At 37.8% G+C, this 21,644-nt stretch overlaps 1 protein-coding gene across 1 annotated transcript; it reads right to left on the bottom strand.

Annotated features, from left to right (window-relative positions):
• Nucleotides 1-5,795: 5,795 nt before the first annotated feature.
• On the bottom strand, nt 5,796-20,378 carry LOC128355709 (charged multivesicular body protein 4b-like). Its single transcript, XM_053316037.1, has 5 exons — nt 20,052-20,378; nt 8,742-8,919; nt 7,104-7,218; nt 6,027-6,153; nt 5,796-5,934 (listed from the first exon to the last, which is right to left on the bottom strand). The coding sequence occupies exons 1-5, from the start codon at nt 20,233-20,235 to the stop codon at nt 5,870-5,872; spliced, it is 669 nt and encodes a 222-aa protein (XP_053172012.1). The 5' UTR covers nt 20,236-20,378; the 3' UTR covers nt 5,796-5,869.
• Between the last annotated feature and the right edge of the window lie 1,266 nt (nt 20,379-21,644).

Below are 21,644 nucleotides of genomic sequence, written 5' to 3'. Positions count from 1 at the left end.
AAGGAAGGAAGGAAAGAAGGAAGGAGGAAGGAAGGAAGGAAAGGAATGAAGGAAGGAAGGAAGGAAGGGAGGGAGGAAACAAGGAAGGAAGGAAGGAAGGAAGGAAGGAAGGAAGGAAGGACAGACGGGATCAATTTGACCTGGGAGGACAACACAAAGGTTAAAAAGACTTCTGTTTCAAAATGACACACAAACTTAACAATGTTTGACTCTGAAATATATTTAGATCTTCATTATTATATTTACACTGAGCACCACGGAGGGTTAAACCTCACCAGCTCACCAGCTCACCTCGCTCACCTCGCTCACCTCGCTCCAGGTCAAAGCTCGGAGCAGCAGCAGCCGTATATGAAACAGAGCCAGAAGGTTTTTTTCAGTTGACTTTGTGTAAACATGGCAACCAGTTAATGGATCTTTTTGGTGTAAAAGGTCACGACATCTTCGACTGTGTAATCCTATAAAGCTCTAACGTCCTGGGTGGAATCTGAATCATCTCAATGTGTTAGGAAACTGTTTAGTCAGTCACCATGAATTAATGATTCGTTTGAGGCCTTTCTGATCTCAAAGAAACTAAAGATATCATTTTAAAGATGTCATTTTAACTGTTGTGCTTTGAGCTCAACTTTAAAAGATAGACTCACAATTGTCTGTCAGTATTAAATCAGCAGTCAGGTGCCCAAATGAACACTGAATGAGGTTTTCCTCGCTGTAATCATTCCTCCTGTTCATATTGGCTATTAAAGGACCAGCTCGTAAGATTTTGGTGGCATCTGGCGGTAAGGTTGTAGATTGCAATAAACTGAATATCTGTTCTCCCTTTCCAAGTATGTAGGGGAACGAATGGTGGCTGCAAAACCTGTGAAAAATGCTAAAGGCCTTCTATAGAGCCAGTGAAGGAAGGAAGGAAGGAAGGAAGGAAGGAAGGAAGGAAGGAAGGAAGGAAGGAAGGAAAGAAGGAAGGAAGGAAGGGAGGAAGAATTAAGGCAAGGAGGACGGAAAGAAGGAAGGAAAGGAGGGAGGCAGGAAGAGAGGAAGGAAGGTAGGAGGGAGGGAAGGAAGGAAGGAAGGAAGGAGGGAGGGAAGGAAAGAAGGGAGTATGGTAGGAAGGAGAGAAGGAGGGCGGGAAGAAATAAGGACAGAAGGAAGGAAGGAAGGAAGGAAGGAAGGAAGAATTAAGGCAAGGAGGACGGAAAGAAGGAAGGAAAGGAGGGAGGCAGGAAGAGAGGAAGAAAGGTAGGAGGGAGGGAAGGAAGGAAGGAAGGAAGGAGGGAGGGAAGGAAAGAAGGGAGTATGGTAGGAAGGAGAGAAGGAGGGCGGGAAGAAATAAGGACAGAAGGAAGGAAGGAAGGAAGGAAGGAACAGTCAAAAGATCCCTTATAGAAGGGAAATATATATGCAGGGGAATAAAAAGTTAATTTTTTCACTCTGAAATGTAGTGAAGTGTTTGGTAGCATAGAATTTAAACACTCAAGTACAAATACCTTAAATTTGTACTGAAGCAGATACTCATGTAAATGTGGTTTAATGAGGTTTTCTATATAATTGCTGTACTCTGAGGAACTTCTTCAGGCTCGTCATCAGCATGTTTGGTTCAGCATCAGTAAACTGAGACGAACATTCAGACTCTAGGTGATCCAACAAAAGACAAGAGGCTTAAAATACCAGCTGCCAGCAAACACAGAACCAAGCTCCAGATGTTCACTGACTGCAGAAAGGCATTAAGTCAAGGAAGGAAAGGAGGGAGGAAGAAGGAAGGAAAGGAGGGAGGAAGGAAGGAGGGAGGGAGGAAGGAAGAAGGATGGAAAGGGGGGAGGAAGGAAGGAAGGAAGGAGGGAGGGAGGATGGGAGGGAAGAAGAAGGAAGGAACGAGGGAGGAAGGAAGGAGGGAGGGAGGACGGAAGAAGGATGGAAAGGGGGGAGGAAGGAAGGAAGGAAGGAGGGAGGAAGGAAGGAAGGAGGGAGGGAGGGAGGGAGGGAGGGAGGGAGGAAGAAGGAAGGAACGAGGGAGGAAGGAAGGAAAGAGAGAAGGAGGTAAGGAAGGAAAGAAGGAAGGAAGGGAGGAAAGAAGGAACAAGTCAAAACAGATGGGGTCAATTTGACCCGGGAGGATGACACAAGGGTTAAAGGAAAACATATTCTTCTATTTACAAATGCAACAGCACTGCAAGGAAAGGAAGGAAAGGAGGGAGGAAGGAAGAAGGAAGGAAAGGAGGGAGGAAGGAAGGAAAGGAGGAAGGAAGGAGGGAGGGAGGAAGAAGGAAGGAAGGAGGTAGGAAGGAGGGAGGGAGGAAGAAGGAAGGAAGGAGGTAGGAAGGAAAGGAGGGAGGAAGGAAAGGAAGGAAGGAAGGAAAGAAAGAGAGAAGGAGGTAAGGAAGGAAATCTTCTATTTACAGATACAACAGCTCCGCAAACTTGCATTAAATCCCAACTTTATTTAGATAAACTGTATACAACCCCACATTAACAATGATAACAGAGCAACATGGCCGCCACACGGATAAACCTCCAATGTCCAACCATTTTTTTTTGTACAGCTCTGAGGAGAACTGGCTACAGGTTACACTGTTTCTGCACAGCCAGGTAGAGAGAACATGAATGATATTGGAGGTAAACAGAAAAGGAAAAAAAAAATAATAATAATAATAATAAAAAGGAAAAAACTCTAAACTTTATTGGCATATGTTTCGTTTCAATAGTCTGTCTTTAAGTATCAGGACTAGGGGTCAAGGGTCAAGCAAGTGATTTCTGTTGTTTTTTTAATTTGCTGTGTCAGCTTCCTGTTTGAATTACATTGACCCCAGTCCATCCATGCATATATGTGTGTGTGCTGATAGAGGAAAAGGAAGTGCAGCTACAGCCGAAAAAGTGGTGGAGTAGTATAAGCAGAAGTTGGACGTTCCTCATAAAATAATGAAGGACCGACATTTTCCAACTTTTCAGCTTTTTATGTACTATTTTTTTTTTTTTGCACTACAGGTGAGTCATGAGCAAAAAAAGAAAGAAAAAAAACCCTATAATAATAATAATCGGCTCACCATTTCTAAACATTCGCAAGAGGTCACTGTGTCGAAGGCTGGGGGAAAGAAAACATCACACACACACACACACACTCGCTCACTCACACACACACACACACACACACACACAGTCTTTAAACTCAAATGATGTATGATTTTCTCAGAGTGGATCGCTGTTTGAACCGGGCAGGCAAGGCGTGGGAGGTGTCAGGCACGTGCAGTTTTAAGATTTGAGTAACAGAGAGGTGTTGTAATGTTCCCTCTGGCAGCCATGTTGGATTCATCAACATCAATCCTGAGAGAGTGCATTGGGTGGGATCAGCTGATTGTATCTCTAAAATGTTTGAAGCATCATTGGAAGAGAAGCTTTGATTGATTTCGTACCTATTCATGTTTTTGCATGTAGACTGTTTAGTTCTGCTGCATACCAACAGAGATTAGTGTCATTTAGGTGAATAAGTACCATCTAAGGCTGCAACTAATTATTATTTTTCATTATAAATCATTATTTTCTTAATTAATCAATTAGTTGTTTGACCTAAAATGTGTCAAAAAATAGTGAAAATGTTGATTACTGTTTCCCAAAAGCCCAAAATGCAACCTAAGATGTTTTATTTTGTACTATCCAACATCCAACAGTCCACCCCCCAAAATATATGGTTTTCTATCACAGAGGACTAACAACCCCGGGGAATATTCACATTTAAGAAGCTGGATCCAGAAAGTTTTGGCATTTTTTTCTAGAAAATTATTCGAATTACTTTATCTAATATCAAAATAATTCATGGTTAATATTTCTAGTATTATCCAACCGATGTCTGGCCTCTGTCTCGCATATTGCTCATTGAAAGGGTTCTCCATAAATTTGGTGAACATACAGATAAACGGCCTTTACCCCAGCACACATTCTGCCTTGTCATAGTAGAAAAGGGCAATAGTGTAACTCCTTTACATTAACGATGGCTCTGTTATGTTCTAATGTCCCAATGAGCCGTGACAGTGAGCCAGCATGCACAGTAGCAGGATTATGATCGCCTTTAGTTTTTCTTGCTGTGACAAGTGAACATATCTTATGTGAAAAAGGCTTTTTGTCCGAGCCGAAGTAACGGAGGCCGAGATACCCTGATTTTTAGTCCCTCGAATGAATCAAACTCAGTTGTGTCTCCTAAAAATGTGTATTCTCTAAACTCAGACCTGCATAACAGCCTGAGTAGTTAACACTTTATTAAACTAATGACCTAACTACTCACAGAGCTAACCTGGTTCATCTTTGTAAATCTTGGCTGAAACTGCCCCAGATAACAGAAGCTCTCATTTTTGACTAAACTAATCATAAGAGAGTTTTAAATAAAGCTAAGTTAATAAGTGCTGATGATAACAGTGCTGCTTCATGGCCCGAGGCAGCAGCAGCAGCAGCAACACCAGCAGCTCTATACTGCAGCTGCACAGCAGAAGTTAAAGCTCGAGGAATGTGCCTAAAAATATCCGAGCTATGAAATGAAACCCTGTCAACGAGTCTGACGAGTGGCAGATTCAAAGCACACTTTACAGTAACCCACGTTATCTCTCTGCTGTACATGTGGTGATACTTGCAGGTGCAGGTAGTTATAATCTATCTAAAAGGTGTCTAACCCTTTATATTGGGATAATGCTGAGCTGCACTTGTTATTCAACTTAAACACTGCTGTGAGAAAAGGAGGAGCAGCACGTTCATAACTGCATTGAATCAACATTCTTTAAATCCTTATTTGCAGGTTTGAACTTGTTACCCCACTAAAAGAGAGGTGTGTTTGGTGAGAGGTATTTAACACTATCAGCCATTAATATTCACTAAGAAAGGTGACTGAATTGATCTTTTACATGTTATCTATGAGTTTGCTTGAGGATCTGAGATATCCAACTGCTAATTATTTCATTATTAGACTCATCTTTAAAGACTAAAAGCAATGAAGTTTGGCACCGGAGCCGTCGTGGTGTACAGTGATTCTGAAAAGCCTCTTCTACTTCAAAATGTGTTTTTTTTTTTTACCAGCAGGTTTTTATTTTAAGGTAACCGGTTAGACAGCATCAGTGGGCAATAAGAGCATATGGCTGACAGAGGGATCAAACTGTGGATCCTTCTATTACAAGATGACTTCACTGCAAAGTTTAACACTTTAACACGTCTTATACAGTAATTTCGACAGTGATGTTTCAATGAGAAAATCCTACATTTGTACACTTAAATTTTTTTCTTTTGCCGCCGTTGAGATTTAGCAAAGATGGCATGGAAGAAGATGGGTTGTCGTCGTCACCTTAGAAGAGACAGTTCAAAGCAAGAAGCAGAAAAATGGCTGAGTTGTGTTTGTCTTTCGGTTTTTGCTTTTTTTTTTTCTTCAACTTCTGTCCTTTTTTCCCCCCACAAATGTGTTGATTCTTCACATTCTTCCCAGAAACAAGCCACACTTTGTTCCTCCACACACCCTTCTCTCTAAGTATGCACTTGTGCACTCCTGGCTGGCTTAAGTGCGCAGTGATGCACTCTCTTTCCCTAAAAAAAGAGAAATTAGATAGACATAACCACACACTGATAGTGCTGATAGGGCGTTTGCTTTCTATACTCTGCCCTTATAGAAAGAGAAGAGAAAAGAGCCTGGGGGTTCATTTCATTTTAAATCAGTGAACATGTGCACAAGTGCATACTTTAGGGTTGGGGTATGGTTAGATACTGAGATGTCGGCTTTAAGACAGAGCAGCGTGCCAGTAGCCAGCTCAGCAGCCCAGAGTCCCTAACTCTCCTCCAGATGTCTGGGACCAGTCTGGCATCAGAGAGACAGACAGGGGAGGGGCACTAGCTAGCCGGGCAAGCTAGCTTACTGGGCTGCCCAGGCCTCCAGTTCTGCCATGTCGTCCTCGTCTTCTTCCGCCTTCTTCTTGTCTATAAGAAAAACAAAGAAAAAACACAGAGATAAAACATGATATCTAATCATCTGGTGATGTGGGGGGTGTTGTGTGTGAGTTGAAGCGTACCTGGTCTAGATGGTAGTGATGTAGATGGTACGCTGGGTAGAGGGACGTCCTCTGTTCCTTCGATTCCCAGGAGATTTTTGTCCAGCTCTTCCTGTTCCAGCTCTTCCAGCTCGGCCATGAGCTCATCCTGAAAAACACACACACAAGATATTCATGTTTTTGAACTGAGCTGAAACCATAATTAAACTAAATGAATTAAATAAACACACACTGAACAATCTAACTGACACCTTCACACAAAGAGTTGAAATCATTAATCGATTAGTCAACTGACAGAAAATTAATCAACAGCTGTTTTACTCATTGATTAATCGTCACTTAGCAGTAAAGTAAAAATGTTCAATTTTAAAGTGATGCTTTCCAAAGTGAAGATCTGATGCTTTTATGTCATATATGATAGTAAATTAAATGTTTTTAGGTTGAACAGTTGAAGCATCATTTTTAGATATTTTTAAATGTTTGATGAATCGAGTATCCTTCAGTCTTAGTGCAATATTCAACCAACTGAAGTGCAATACTACTTATTTTAGTTTTTACACCATTTAAAAAAAAGTATTTATTCCCCCTTGTGTGATTGTTTATGTTGTCTGTCCTATTGGTTTATTGTTTGTTTTCTTGTGCAATGACAATAAAGGCTTTTTATTGTATTCTTTTCTATATAATTGGCCGATTTATCAATAATATACTAATCATAGGTGCAGCTTTACTTGATACACATAAATAATACAGCACATGTAGTGTAGAAAGTGTCTTCTCCAAACACCTCGTTGATGAGTTACCAAATAACTGCATAAAACTAATGAAAGGAAAGACAAGAAACTTACATTAGTCATTATTATTATTATTATTATTATTATCAAAACTGATGATTGAATGCAGCTGCACACAGACTGTAGCAGCTGTGAGGTTTGTGTTTTCCAGGACTGTCAGAAAGCCTCACCCACAGACAACAGAGCACAGAAGTTTTTGGGGTCAGGAAATTTAGCAGATGAACTAAATTTCGACCGTGGTTCCTCTGGTTGAAATACAGGAGTGACTCCTTAATTTCCTAACATGCTTCCTGGTTTGTGTTCTCACCTCGTCGTAGTCTTGTCCAAAACCAATCGGTCTGGAAATGACATCTGAGATTTCCTGAGCCACTTCTTGTTGTTCGTTGATTTCTGCCATCAGGTCGTCTACTTTGTCGATGTCCCTGCAAAAAGAGAGAAAGAAAAGATAGAGAGAGAAAATTACTGTGAGTGCATAGATTAATATAAACAAGTCTGTTTATTATTATATATACACATCTTGATGGAAAAGCTGAACTACATTCTGAATATTCTCTCAATTGTGTAATTCTTAAATTGTTCAGAGTTTACTTTATGAGCATTAAAGTTCACTTTCTACATTTTAAGCAGTAATTTCTATTTCCAGAGCTCTCAGTTGTATCACATAGCCTTCATCTGTGGATGTAGTTTGACGAGTTGTCATGAAAAGCTCCAGAAAAATCTAGTTAGTGGACCTTTAAGTTTCTTTTGTCAAGGTGAATGATGGACTTTAATGCTTCACTTTAAACCAACAGGACAATGAGAAGAGGAAAAAGTACTGTGGATTAAATGAAATCAGATTCATCTTAATGATGACTGATGAAGACCATGCCATATGGGTTGAAAGCTCTGCAAATGGCCTCATGGATAAATGAGAGTTTAAGTATAAAGTGTTATTGCTGTTAACCTGCAGCGTACATTACGTATTGATTATGATTAAACTACTTTAACAGATAACAGTGTAACTGGATCAGAGAGCATGAAAAAGCAAGAGAAGATTAGAGGAACAGAAAATGAGTTCAGGAGAATAAAGGAAGACATTAAAGAGAAAAAAACAGGTAAGAGATACAGAGCAAGGTAATTGGAACATCCTGTTGTCCTCAAGTCAAGGAAGGAAAGGAGGGAAGGAAGGAAGGAGGGAGGACAGGAGGGAAGGAAGGAAGGAGGAAGGAAAGAAGGAGGGAAGGAAGAAGGGAAGGAGGAAGGAAAGGAGGAAGGAAAGGAGGGAGGAAGGAAGGAAGAAGGAAGGAAAGGAGGGAGGAAGGAGGGAGGGAAGGAAGAAGGAAGAAGGAAGGAAAGGAGGGAGGAAGGAGGGAGGAAGGAAGGAAGAAGGAAGGAAAGGAGGGAGGAAGGAGGGAGGGAAGGAAGAAGGAAGAAGGAAGGAAAGGAGGGAGGAAGGAGGGAGGAAAGAAAGAGAGAAGGAGGTAAGGAAGGAAAGGAGGGACGGAGGAAGGTAGGAAGGTAGGAAGGAAGGAAGGAAGGTAGGAAGGAAGGAAGGAAGGAAGAAGTCAAAACAGCCGGGGTCAATTTGACCCGGGAGGACGACACCGGGGTTAAGACAGTATTAAAATAAAATGTATAGACGATAAAAATTGAAACAGAGGAGCCAGTGGAAAAGAAAATGATTAAGAGTTGAGCTGTTCAGAGGAAAGATTGAAAAAGAAAAGATGCAGGGAGACAAGAAAGAAGATGAAAAGAAAACAGGAGTCAACAGAAAAGAGATGAGAATCAAGAAGAGAGACGATAAGTAAAGAGATTACTCAGCCAGTAGAGATTTAAAGTTCACAGCTGAAGATAAAGCCTTAGTTATTTGGGTTGGTTTTTTTTGCTTAATCTGCTTCAAATAACTTGTAATGACTGCAACAAAACAATCTTTCCTCTTTAACTTGTTTCTAAAAGTGTGTCTTACATGTTTTCGTGTGCAGCCTTCATTGCTTTAGCAGCCATGCCCATGTTCTTGAGCACTTCTGTGTTGGTGTTGGCGTTCTCTAGCGCCTCCCGCTGGAACTCGATGGTGGACAGCGTCCCGTCAATCTGAGTCAGCTGCTGCTCGTAACGCTTTTTCCTCTTCAAGGCCTGAAGAGCCGCTGGAGGGACAGAGAGAGAGAGGGGGGGGGGGGGTTAGATCAGGAAGACACCTACAACTCTGAATTATTGGTGACGTCCACTGAGACTAACAATTTGACTGCCAATCAAATCAATTAAAAACAGCCCTTTATTAAACAAACAGACTTCTGCCATAGCATCTAAACTTTGACTTATCTCTATGTTAACTTTTCATTTATTATTTTAGTCAGTAAATATTTATCTTCTACCAGCAGAGGTGAAAGTAAAGGGTTGACATTAGTTATGCTGGTACCAAGATTATATCAATATTTGACTGATATCCTCCTACTGCACAGGGTGACGCCTTTATTAATATAGGCAGTACAAACAATCATTATACATCATCTAAAAGGTGTCAGGTAGAGCATCTCAGTTGTGGCTCATTTCTGGTGCCATCTATACACACCAAGTCTATTCTCGGTGATGGATTGAATTCACTTGTAAAGGAATATAAATACTTAGGGAAGACCTCCTGTTCATGTTTTCTCATTATAAACACAAACACAGAAGGTGAAGATGAGGTGTTATTTTATTTTGGTGCATATTAATGTTTAAATGTGATGTTTCCAGTTAGAATAAGAAAGGAAGTGCCTAATAATGTAGGATGCAACCAGGCGAGGAGTTCCTGTCCTCTGAAATGAGGCCAATGCGGAAGTAACTTAGAGCTGCATTCTATCAAAAGGCCACCGGGGGCGACCGTCTCTATACAAGTCAATGGAGAATTCACCAACTTCTCACTTGATTTCTAACCTCAGTAAACGTTTTCAAAATGTGTTTATGGTCTCAATCGCTAGTTTAAAGCCTTCTTCAATGCAGTATGATGTTCATTTGGGACATTTTGGCCTCCCTGATTTTATATTTGACGATAAAGCAACCTCCCCGCTCCGGCCATGGCTGTGCCTCATGCCCATATAAGTAGAATCTTAATAAGTAGAAATTTTTTATTTTTCCCAGCATGCACCTGAAATTTTCAAGATGGCGCTGCCTAGATTCAAAACTATTGGCTTCCAAGCAGCAGTCCACAAACCAATGGGTGACGTCACGGATGTTACGTCCATTTCTTTTATACAGTCTATGGATGCAATGCTGCTCATCGAAGCCCAAAAGACAACTTCTGTCTGCTTGAGGATGCAGTGCTGCTGAAATCCTTGCAGTCTACGATCCTAAACGCATCAGCACTAGGGCTTTGTATGATTTTATGTTTTTAAAAAGGTGTTAAATTAGTTTTCATGTGTACCCTAATCCGTGGAGAATGGCATTTCACTCCCACGGAAGGCAAGATATTCCTTTATTAGTACCACAATGGGGAAATTTGCATCATAACAGCAGCAAAGTGGACAGTAATAACAGAACAGTGTCAATAAAAAGGATATAAATAATAAATAATAAGTATAAAAGCAATAAAAAAACAATAGTATTAGTGTATGTATTAAACTGATTCTGATGCTGAGGGAACATTAAAACAGAGCAGAAGAAGAAGCTGCCTCCACTGGACTTTTCTTTGTGTGCGTGTTGGAGGACAGATTGTGAGCAGCAGGATGAGCAGCGCTGCCAAAGAGATGAGCTGCAGTCAAACTGTTTGCATGTTGAACCAGAAGAGCACATTAAGTAGAGTGCAGGTGTTTGCCATGTGTGTGTCTGTGGGCACGTGGGTGGTGAAGCACCTTCTGCAACGCCACCGCAAACGCCACATGCAAAGTTATGATTCAAGTTTACTATAGTGTAAGTTTTCTTATATAGATGTATGCAAAGTGTGTCTGTACAGTATAGTCTCAGTTTTCTTTAACCTCCAGAGACCTGAGCTTTTGCTTGGTATGCATTTTTAATTTCTCCTTGATATTTGGGATTAGTAGGACCTAATAATACAAAAACTATAAGCATCGCCTTTAAACAGGAAGTAATTTTAAAAAAAACAACAATTTCCTCATACCTTCTGCAACGCCACCACAAACGCCACATGCAAAGTTTTGATTAAAGTTTTTTTTTTGACATACTTTACAAGTGTTAGTTTTCTTATATAGATGTATGCCAAGCGTTTCTGTATAGTATAGTCTCAGTTTTCTTTAACCTCCAGAGACCTGACCTTTTGCTTGGTATGCATTTTTAATTTCTCCTCCCTTTTAGTAGAACCTAATAATACAAAAACTATAAGCATCGTCTTTGAACAGGAAGTAGTTTTAAACAAAAACAATGTCCTCTTATGGGGACAATGGGTTCATTTGACTGTATAACACAATTAATTCACCAGTGTATAAAACTATTTATTTCCTTTACATCTACGCCTTCACTTCGCACCAACAATAATAAAATACAAATGTGGTCAAACGAGTACTTCTTGATGAGCAGTGTCGTAGCTTGTTTAGTGAAATTTGTAAAGCGTATAAAACTAAAAATGCTATTAAGCTTCAGCCATAAAATTTGATCAGGTTTTGTACCTGCTCCACTTTTGTCTGGGGATCAGCTGTTTGAGTCACTTGGCTGAGATGCACAACAGCTGGTTTCTATATTGATTTTTATATTATAATGTGCTTTTGTTACCTCTAGGTGGCACAAAAAAGCATATATGAATGAGGATAACAGGTCAGAGTTAAGCAGTATGAAGTATAAGGTCCAGCAAACCCAAAATGTAACGTCCCTATATACGGACACAGGGTCACAGGAGGTTAAGATACATAGATCAAACCAAACCAAAGAAGAATTGAACCTCACTAAATTGTCCCTCCCAGCTTCCTTACAGATAAAGATGGCAGCCAAATTAAGAATCAGGCATTTATTAATCTTTATTTTATGCTTAACTTCAGTGGATCCTAACATGTCTGGTATGAGATTAATCTGCAGACGCTCGGCTTCAAGATGAGACCAATTATTTATATGGATGTCAGTTTCTGAGAAAGACAAAAGGTCAAAATGTATGGAATAGTTATATATAATATAGAAATGTGCATTTACCTACTGATTCTCTGTTTTTGCCCTGATACAAAATAATAATCTGCATTTTTTTTTCAGTGTTTTGTATGTATTAATTAATTATTATTTTTTTGTATTTAACTTATAATTCTTTGCTGTTTTCCTTTATTTTATGTTGCATTCACTTGCACGTAATATTATTTAGGTAAATCTTGTTTATTTTGTTTATTTTGTTATAGTGTATTATCTCTTATAGGTGAGGTTTTAAGATAAGCCCAGACTAGGTTTCTACCTTTCTACCCATAATGTGTTTTTATTTTTATTTTACTATTTTTCTCTTTCTCTGACTTTTATTTTACAAATGCGTAACTAAACCAACAAACCTACTAGATGAGGTAAGGCTTTCTTTTTTTTTTGCCTAGCCGATTGTCTGAAATACCTTTTTGGTAACGCACATTGTAAAATGACGACAAGAAAATACAAAAATATAAGTTTTATAATAAGTTTATAAGGAATTGTGTTATTAAATAATTTTTTTTTTTAAAGATTGGTAATCACTGTAACAATGAAAAGGTCCTTGAGTGTCATAAATGTGCACAAAAAAGATTAAACCAATGGGTCCAGTAGTGTGTGAGATTAGCTGAGGACAGATACACACACGATCAAACACACGACCCCCTCCAGGCGTACACCTGGTGCAGATAATTAGGGTTTGTCCTAATGAATCAGGACTCGGTTAATCTGATAAAATCCCGTCTGAGCCAAATCTCTACCTGCAGCTTTTAGGTATGTCACCTTAATTTATTAGTTTTACACCTGAGCAAGACCTGAATCTCATCAAGCTCACAGAGATCTGGTTTCATCTACGATACATTGGGACAGAAAGGAGAGGAATGTTCTCCACTAGAAACAATAACTCAGGCTGGTTTAGTGTCTTTAGACTTTAAGCTACTTGCTCCGCTGTGTGTTTTGGCTCCTCTCCTCCTCCATGTGGTTTTAAATTCAAGGAATTCCCCCTTAGGTGCTGACGTGGGAAATCACCTCATGGAGCGCCAGCCAGACCAAAAGCTGCTGAGTCATGTGTGAGGGAAGGAGGGATGGAGGGATGGAGGGATGGAGGTGGGCGATGAAGTAACAAGAGATAATATAGTGTGTATGTGTGTGTGTATGTGTGTGTGTGTGTGTGTGTGTGTGTGTGTGTGTGTGTGTGTATGTGTGTGTGTGTGTCTGGATTATAGCTTCAATTTAGAGTTAAGATTAGAAGATGTTTGTTGTAGGTTGTAGGTTTAGTACGCAGGATTTGCTGGTTGGCGAGAGGGAGAGAGAGAGAGAGAGTGAGTTTCTCTACTAAAAGTTTGTCTCAAAACTGTAAATGTCTCCTGCTGAAATGTAAAAAAACAAAAAGATTCATTCGGTTTCAGGATTACATTTTCAGTTATGTTTCATATTTATCATCATATTTATCTTCACTAAATATTTTTAAGAGAAAGCTAAAAACGTATCTCTTCATAATTGGGTTTTTCTTGTTTTTAAATTGTATGTTAATTTGTATGTTTACAGTATGACGTGGGAAATCACCTCATGGAGCGCCGGCCAGACTTAAAATTGACCCAAAGCTGCTGAGTCATGTGTGAGGGAAGGAGGGATGGAGGGAAGGAGGTGGGCGATGAAGTAATAAGAGATAATATAGTGTGTATGTGTGTGTGTGTGTGTGTGTGTGTGTGTGTGTGTGTGTGTTTAAAGTTGAGAGGGAGAGAGAGAGAGAGTGAGTTTCTCTACTAAAAGTTTATCTCAAAACTGTAAATTTCTCCTGCTGAAATGTAAAAAAACAAAGATTGGTTCAGTTTCAGGATTACATTTTCATTTATGTTTTATATTTATCATCATATTTATTTTCACTAAATATTTTTAAGGGAAAGCTAAAACTTGCCTCTTCATAATTAGGGGTTTTCTTGTTTTTAATTGTATGTTAATTTGTATGTTTACAGTATGATACCTGAGATTGAGTGCTGATAAGAACCAGACTGATATATCGATCAGCTGCTATCACTGGCCGATATTGACCTATCACAGATATCGGTATCAGCGAAAATGTCTGATATGTGCCAACATTTTTATTTTTTTAGTCAAGTTTTTAGTTTTAAGTTATATAGGCAGCATTTTATGTATATTTGATCCTTTTTATTAACTCAAGTTATATACTATATACCTACATTTAGACAAGTTAATATATATGCACAGATGTTTTTTGGTTTCCTTTTATTCATACTTCATACATATCAAATTCCCAGTAATGTTTAATGTATAAATTTATATTTATTGAAAATGTATTTATTAATTAATGTATTATTGTTATGGGATAGTATTAGGGTTAAGGTTAGGATTAGGGTTAATGGTTAGGGTTAGTTATGGTCAGTGATGTTTACTGTTCAAGAGCACTGATGTCATTTTTTACAGTACAGTTAATTGTCAAACTTTAAAATATGTGCGTGTGTGTGTGTGTGTAGCTCTGTGTGTGTCTCTGTAGCTCTATGTGTGTGTGTGTGTGTGTGTGTGTGTGTGTGTGCGCGTAGCTCTATGTGTGTGTGTGTGTGTGTATCAATAACAACATTTGAGGGATCACTACAAAAAAATGTGTGTTTATGTATTTATTCTCTACGTTATCGGCCAATATATATATTAATATCAGGGGTTTTTTGGGGGGGGGGGTTTTGCTCCTTAATATCCTTATAATCCAGTATCGGTCGGGCTCTAGTATTGATATCACAATAATACTTCTTTGGGGAAAAAAATTAAGCCTGCAGCTCTATGAGATCTTTAAATAAAATAATAAAAAACTAGAAGATTTAAAGTGAAGACAAACATGAATCTTGTTCACAGCTTTCCGTGCTTGACAGTTTTAGTTTCCTTCCATGTAACAAAAATATGATAACGAGTTTAAATACATAACCGGGCTTCAGTTTTTATCAGTCTTATTGTATGTGGTTTTTCTGGTCCGGTACACCAGGAGCCAGACAGCAGCTGACAGTTCCAGTTTCATCTGATTATATCAGCGCCCGGCCCTATTTCTGGACTGATAACATCGTTACCAAACATCATCTCACAGATCTTTATCAGATTATCAAGGTTGCAGAGCTGCATTTACACCGCGCCCTTTAATTCACAAGGACATCGATTTTCTTTTACCCTTTGTTTTTAGTACTTCTCTTTTCTGCTGGTGACCCTTTTCTAACCTCCGTGGCATTTTCCAATAGTTCCTATCTCTATATGGAAAGTAGAGTTAAAGTACAGTCCTCCTTTATCTGCTTCCTTTCTGCTTCCTGAACCGTGAGGCATCAACAGCATGACACAGTTACGGACACTGATAAAAATTGACATATTTCTTTGTGTCCATGAGGTTTAGTCAAATTTAAAAAGGGGTTAAAATTAGAAAATTAACATATTAATAACTTGCACTCATTCTTCAAATTTCTGCTTTTAATCCATTTTGAGGGAATATATTAGAGGATTATGGCAAAAATGTCTAAGTGGTGTAACCATAAAAACTTTGTATCAAATACTTAAACTTGCTTAAAAACAGTAAATTCTCAATAAAACACCATATCAACTAGTTTGGCATGATCTTACATTATAAGCTTTTATATTAAATAAAGGTAATGGAATATAATTGTTCTAAATATTACATTTAATCTGGAGAATCATGGAGATCAGGAAACATTTACATTGTTTTTAAATGAAGTAATTATTTATATAAGTCCACTTAAATACACTGTAGGTGGATAAAATATTTAATATTTATCATTATTTTGTGGTTACACCATTTGACATTTTTAGGAGCATTCAGTCTTACTTTTGGTTAAAAAAAAATGGTGCAAATGTCATTTCAAAATATACATTTAAAACAAACCTGATGCTACTTTTAAGACTATTTGTTAAGATATTTTTGAACTGCTCGTCTTGCCGACCCTTATTTGTCACTGACCGTCCTATAAATCAGAAGGTTAATGACATTTCCTCCGCAGGATTTACTTAAGAAAACACTGCTCTTGTTAAATGGTCATTATCTCACTTTGATGTCATTCATCAGTCCCCTTCCTTCCCTGATTGCTTCAGAGCTCTATACAACAATGAGCTATATGAGTCAAGCATGGAGAAAAACCTCAAGTGGAGTACGATAAACAAAAGCTGGCATGGCTCATTAAAATACCTCATGTCAACCAGCGAGAAGACGGCAGAGTCATAAAACCAAGCACCAGGTTGTGAAACTAAACCTACAAGAACAACCATGCAGATCCTGTTACTATGGTATGTTTGCTGTGAGTAAAGGACTAAATACGCCGCTGCTTATTTTTATTTATCTTCTATATTCAACCTCACAAACCGGAAGAGACGTCACTGTCCTATTTCCAGGCTTGCCTCGTACTTCCTTTTGGTTTTAAAGGTGTCATATGTGGAGGAGTGTATTTTTAACACAAGTGGCAGCTCACAGCTCACGGTCAACTCAATGAACTATGTTGAAAATCCAGTTTCATTAACATGGAAGCTATTGTATCACGTAAAGCAGAACAGGACTGTTAAATACCGTGTGTATCTGAGCGTTCAGTGTTAGTGGTTTGAGTGCTGCGCTGTTCTTCCTGGAAAATACCTGTGGTCGTATCAAAGTGATACTGGTAACCACAGCTTATACACTGGCTGCGTGCAATTACAGATGTCACACTATCAGAGTTTGAGCTACTATTATCACAGGAAAGAGTATTATCATGATATTTTCTTAAACACAAATATCAGGGTAGCATTGAAGTGGCCCTGAGTGCAAAACACAATGAAACTAAAGAAATTATGATTTGACGTTGAGTTTTATGAAATATAACAGGGACTTACTGTATTTAATTTACTGTATTTTACTTAATTCTGTTTCTCTGAGGCCTCAAATAGATTTAGCAGAACTATCAGGACCTGGTCTGTCCGTGATCCTCATCTGCCGCTGCACAGAGTCGACCATCAGATGAACAGAAAGCCTATCTAACCAGAGCGACCTGATTCTCATTATCCTCCAATTTAAATAATTGACACTACAGAAAGAGTTGTGTTTGTGTCAGTTTGCCAATAACTAGACAAACATGGAGGCTAATATGGCCCCAAGCAATCTGCCAGTAGATACTGTTGACCAGCTGTGGATTTCCCATCAATGAAGCACTAGATAAGAGTTAGCCCATGTGACATATGTGACGTATTTTTCAGAATGAATGGTGATACGGGCCGTGGTCACACAAACTGTATACTGACCCTAATGCTAAGATGAGCAATTCAAAAATATCTTAAAACTTCTCTTAAAAGCAGCATCAGGTTTGTTAAAATGTACATTTTTTAGTAATGTCAAATAGTGTAACCACAAAAGAATGACTAATATTAAATGTGTTATCCACCTACAGTGTATTTAAGTGTACTTACACAAATACTTACTTCATTTTAAAACATTAAATGAAAAGAAACCATTTTTGGAGTATTTCTACATTTAAATTTTAAAGCATTTTGTTACAATAGTGAGCAGGACATATCCTAAAAACAACCAAGTTTTCTAAATAAGTTTTGACAAATGAAAACATTGTGTTGTATTAAAAAAGTGGATTATATTTATTACACCAATTGACGCTGGATTATGTAAGATAAATACTTGATTACTTAACTTCAGTAACCTTTAAAGTAAGAGACAAGAGTCGAACAGCCAACTGTCTGCCTCTACAGTAACATTACGTCATCGACCCATAAACTGTACACTGATATTTCACTGTAAATCTAATAAAAACTGGTATCATAACCTCACTTAGATGACTGTCTCTTCACACTAAAACAGATCTGATTAAATCATTGGACTACAGTGAAGTCATTTCAGTGCTGACAGGTAATCATCACGAGTCCACGCTGTGTAGCCATTTTAAGTTTACTGTGCATATGCTGCTGTTTTCTATGTTAACTTGTAATGAGTGGCTGTTTCGTGTCTATGTGGTTAATTGGCTGTCGGCTCATTGATTTTTTTGATGTGTCTTGTTGTTTGGTAACTGTGGGTCTTGTTTCACTTAACTGTACTGCTGCTGTCTGTGAAACACGCAACTTTAATTTTAGTGCTCAACATAAAACTAAAAGTAAAGATATATGCAATTTTCCACTATCATCTTTCTTGTAGCAGACTGAATAGTTCTATCCTAATGTCTAAGTGGTGTAACCATAAAAACTTTGTACCAAATAATTCAACTTGCTTAAAAACAGTAAATTCTCAATAAAACACCATATCAACTAGTTTGGCATGATCTTACATTATAACTTTTATATTAAATAAAGCTAATGAATACAGTTGTTCTAAATATTACATTTAATCTGGTAACCATGGAGATCAGGAAACATTTACAGTCATTATTAGTATAAGTCCACTTAAATACACTGTAGGTGGATAAACTATGTAAGATTTATCATTCTTTTGTGGTTACACCATTTGACATTTGGTAAAAAATGGTGAAAATGTCATTTCAACTCACATAAAACCAACAAAAATACTAAATGTACATTTAAAAAAAAACCTTATGCTACTTTTAAGACTATTTGTTAAGATATTTTTGAACTGCTCATCTTGCCAACCTTTATCCCAATAGTTAGCAGTGTGCTCTCGATATACTTTCAAAGCAGCTGAAAATGCTGTTCAACCATTTTAGAGATTTTTGTTATTGTTGTTAGGCGTCTGCGTGTCTTGTTTCACTTTAGTGCCGCTTCAGTTGTGTATGTCTGCCGTCTGTGTGAGTGCATATTATCGTGAGAACCTTCTTTTTGTTTGGCACCAGAAATAAGCAAGTCATAGTATCATGAGTAGCATCATGATTAACTTTCATTTTAGTTCTCAACATAAAACTAAAAGTAAAGAAACAGCAGAGAAATTAGCCAGTTTCCACTATCGTCTTTGTTTGGTTTAGTTTTATCCAGATGCTTTAAAGTGTATTTAAGGATTCAGGAAATACTTTGAAAACAGATGTAAAAGCTGTTGAATGATTTTCGGAGTTTGAAAAACTCATGCTTGACTCTGTTACTGGAATATAATAACATAAATACAGTAAGTATGAAAAGCACAAACTGAGTAGACAACATGGAGGAATAGTGTGACTTATCTAATTAAATATGTAAATATGATAATACTTATATAAATATGAAGTAAAGTACCAGGATAAGTTTGCCTTGAAAACCAGTTATATTACTATAAATACCTGTTTTGTTATGTTTAACCCTCCCTGCCAACCATGCAACCTTCGTCCTCCTGAGTCATAATTGACCTGGTTTAGTTCTGTGTTAGACCTTTTTAACCAACTTCATACCAACTTATTACCACAGGCTTTAAACACATTTTTGGAAATACTATCAATAGGCTTTATTTAAGAGAAACTATAGCTCATTTTTGACTTAACAGCTGCCGTACTCCTGGGTCAAAATTGACCTGAGGACAACAGGAGGGTTAATTCTGGCTTTTATGTCACTTTTGTCTAGAGATATTGACTTTATGACAAATATATGTTAATGAAAGTGTGTTAAACTCAATGTGTGCTTATGTATATACAGGATATATACAAAACTCTATTTTTTTTTGTAATGAACCTTCAAATGTGGGTTCAAGCACTTCAAGCACTCCTTAATATCAGTATCAGCCCCAAAAACCCAGTATAGTTCAGTTTAGTTTGTTCAAGTTAAGATTTACACAAAATAGGCAGATAATATATAGTGTAAGGAAAAGCAGAAAACTCTTATGGGCTTATTTGAAGCTTCAATCGAGTCCTACTTTTGCCACAACTTGTGACTTTGAAACTTAACATTTAAAAGCTTACATAGGAGGACATAAACTCTCTCTTTTATTAATGTCTTTAACTTCTTTTAAGTTTGGTCTGTTTCTGCCTAGTTTATTTGTGACCTTTTCCCCTACTTCGTGTTAACTAACTCTCTCCCCCACCCTCTCTCTCTCTCTTCTTTAAAAAAAGAAAGAGTGATTTAAAAATGGAGTCAGTATTCAGGTGACACCAGCCTGTCATTTGCCAACTTCCCTGTTCCTCCTCCCTCTCTCTCTCTCTCTCTCCAGTTAGCCTCTGAGCTAACAGGTAACTCACTCACTAAACTAACTTAATTAGCACATAAAACACCACTCCAGCAGCATTTCTCTTCCTTTTTCTCTCACCTCGTTTGTTTTTCGTGCCGTTCTTCTTCGCAGTCATTAACTCGTGGTCTATCTTCTTTTCTAGGAAGTCTTGTTTTTTGGCCAACATCTCCTCGGTCTCTCTGAGTCTCTGGATAGCCTCCTGGGGTGTCGGCGATTTCCCACCCTTCCCTCCGCTGCCGAATAACTTACCAAACAACGACATCTTTGACTAAATGTAAACTATACCAAGTGGATTAACAAGTACACAACCAACCTGTACTTTCTGAAACCCAAAATATACTCGTTAAATTCGCTATATTGTCCTTTTTTTTAGCCAACTAGCCGGAGGAGCCGTCGCCTAGCTGCTGCCGTTGCTTCTGCTGCTGTTGTTGTTTTTCTCTCTTCTTCCGCCTTTTCCAGACAGGCCTCGTGATGTCATTACGTCAGCGCTATTGCGTGAGTCATGCGTGACACACACAAAGAAGCAAAGGGGGATTTCTAAAGAGTTTCCAAATGCCATCTTAAAAATATGACTATTTTAGAAAGTGTTCACAAAAAATGTCTGACTTTCAATTTCTTGTTTAAAATATTAATTATTTATATATACACTCACTTCATTAGGAACACCTGTGCAATCTAATCCAATCCAATATAACATATACATTCTACTTTTATGAAGCTTATACATTTTCAGTTTTTGCTCACATTGTCAAAAAGATGATAATTCTACTTGATGGTTATTATTAGGTCGTATTGGGTGATGGGTACATTAATTATATATTGAAAAGTGTTCCGCCCTAATGTATGTTAATGGAGTGGGCAAAAGTATTTGGAACAGCATTCAATATAATACATTTTAACACAAAAGGAGGACTGTGGAATTTAGCCCCAAGAAGTGATTTATGAAGGGATCCTCTAATGGCCAGTATGAAGGAGGAGTGAGTAGAAAAAACAACAAAAAAAACAAAAAAAGGATGTTAAATATTCAATGTCTTATCTTATGATAGTCTTAAAAATGTATGAACCCATCCTTTAACCAACCACCTCCTTCTCCCTCACTGAAAATCCCCTGAAAAAATCTGAGTATGCAAATAATTGTGATTTTAAAAATGTAGCCTCCTAGTTGCCTCCTATACTTAAACTCAGATTTAAGGTAAAAACAGACATATTGGCCTGTGAAATTATTCTCAAATATCCAAGTGAAATAAAAATAAGCAGAACACATTTGTGTGTGTGTGTGTGTGTGTGTGTGTGTGTGTGTGTGTGTGTGTGTGTGTGTGCGTGTTCAAAATTGGTTCTTGAATACATTTTAGCTAAATTAAATAAATATCACTTGCTAATATTCAGGAGTATTTGATGTAAAGATATTAGGATATTAAGATTTCAACCAGTAAAACTCGCTGTAATCTTATCCTTCTATACATAAGAGCAAAATTGCATCAAAATGTTTTAAATTGATACATAAGATATAAAGAAACAAATATGAATTAATTCAAAGAAATCAGGAAATTGACTATCATATAAAAAAATACAATACCAGTACCAATCAAATCACCCTTGTAATTATACCGATAAAAATTGAGTACTTCATTTGATACCCTTTCCACATTTTGGGCACTTGCTTTTACTAAC

This window comes from Scomber japonicus, chromosome 3 (genome assembly GCF_027409825.1).
Source record: "Scomber japonicus isolate fScoJap1 chromosome 3, fScoJap1.pri, whole genome shotgun sequence".
Lineage (NCBI taxonomy): Eukaryota > Metazoa > Chordata > Actinopteri > Scombriformes > Scombridae > Scomber > Scomber japonicus.
This window is presented reverse-complemented; position numbering and strand designations above follow the sequence as displayed.

Coding starts and splice junctions, on each gene's coding strand:
- LOC128355709 (XM_053316037.1), bottom strand. CDS start 20,235: ATGTCGTTGTTTGGTAAGTTATTCGGCAGCGGAGGGAAGGGTGGGAAA. Junction 8,920..20,051: donor CGGCACGAAAAACAAACGAG/GTGAGAGAAAAA, acceptor CTGTCCCTCCAG/CGGCTCTTCAGGCCTTGAAG. Junction 5,935..6,026: donor ATCACTACCATCTAGACCAG/GTACGCTTCAAC, acceptor TTTTTCTTATAG/ACAAGAAGAAGGCGGAAGAA.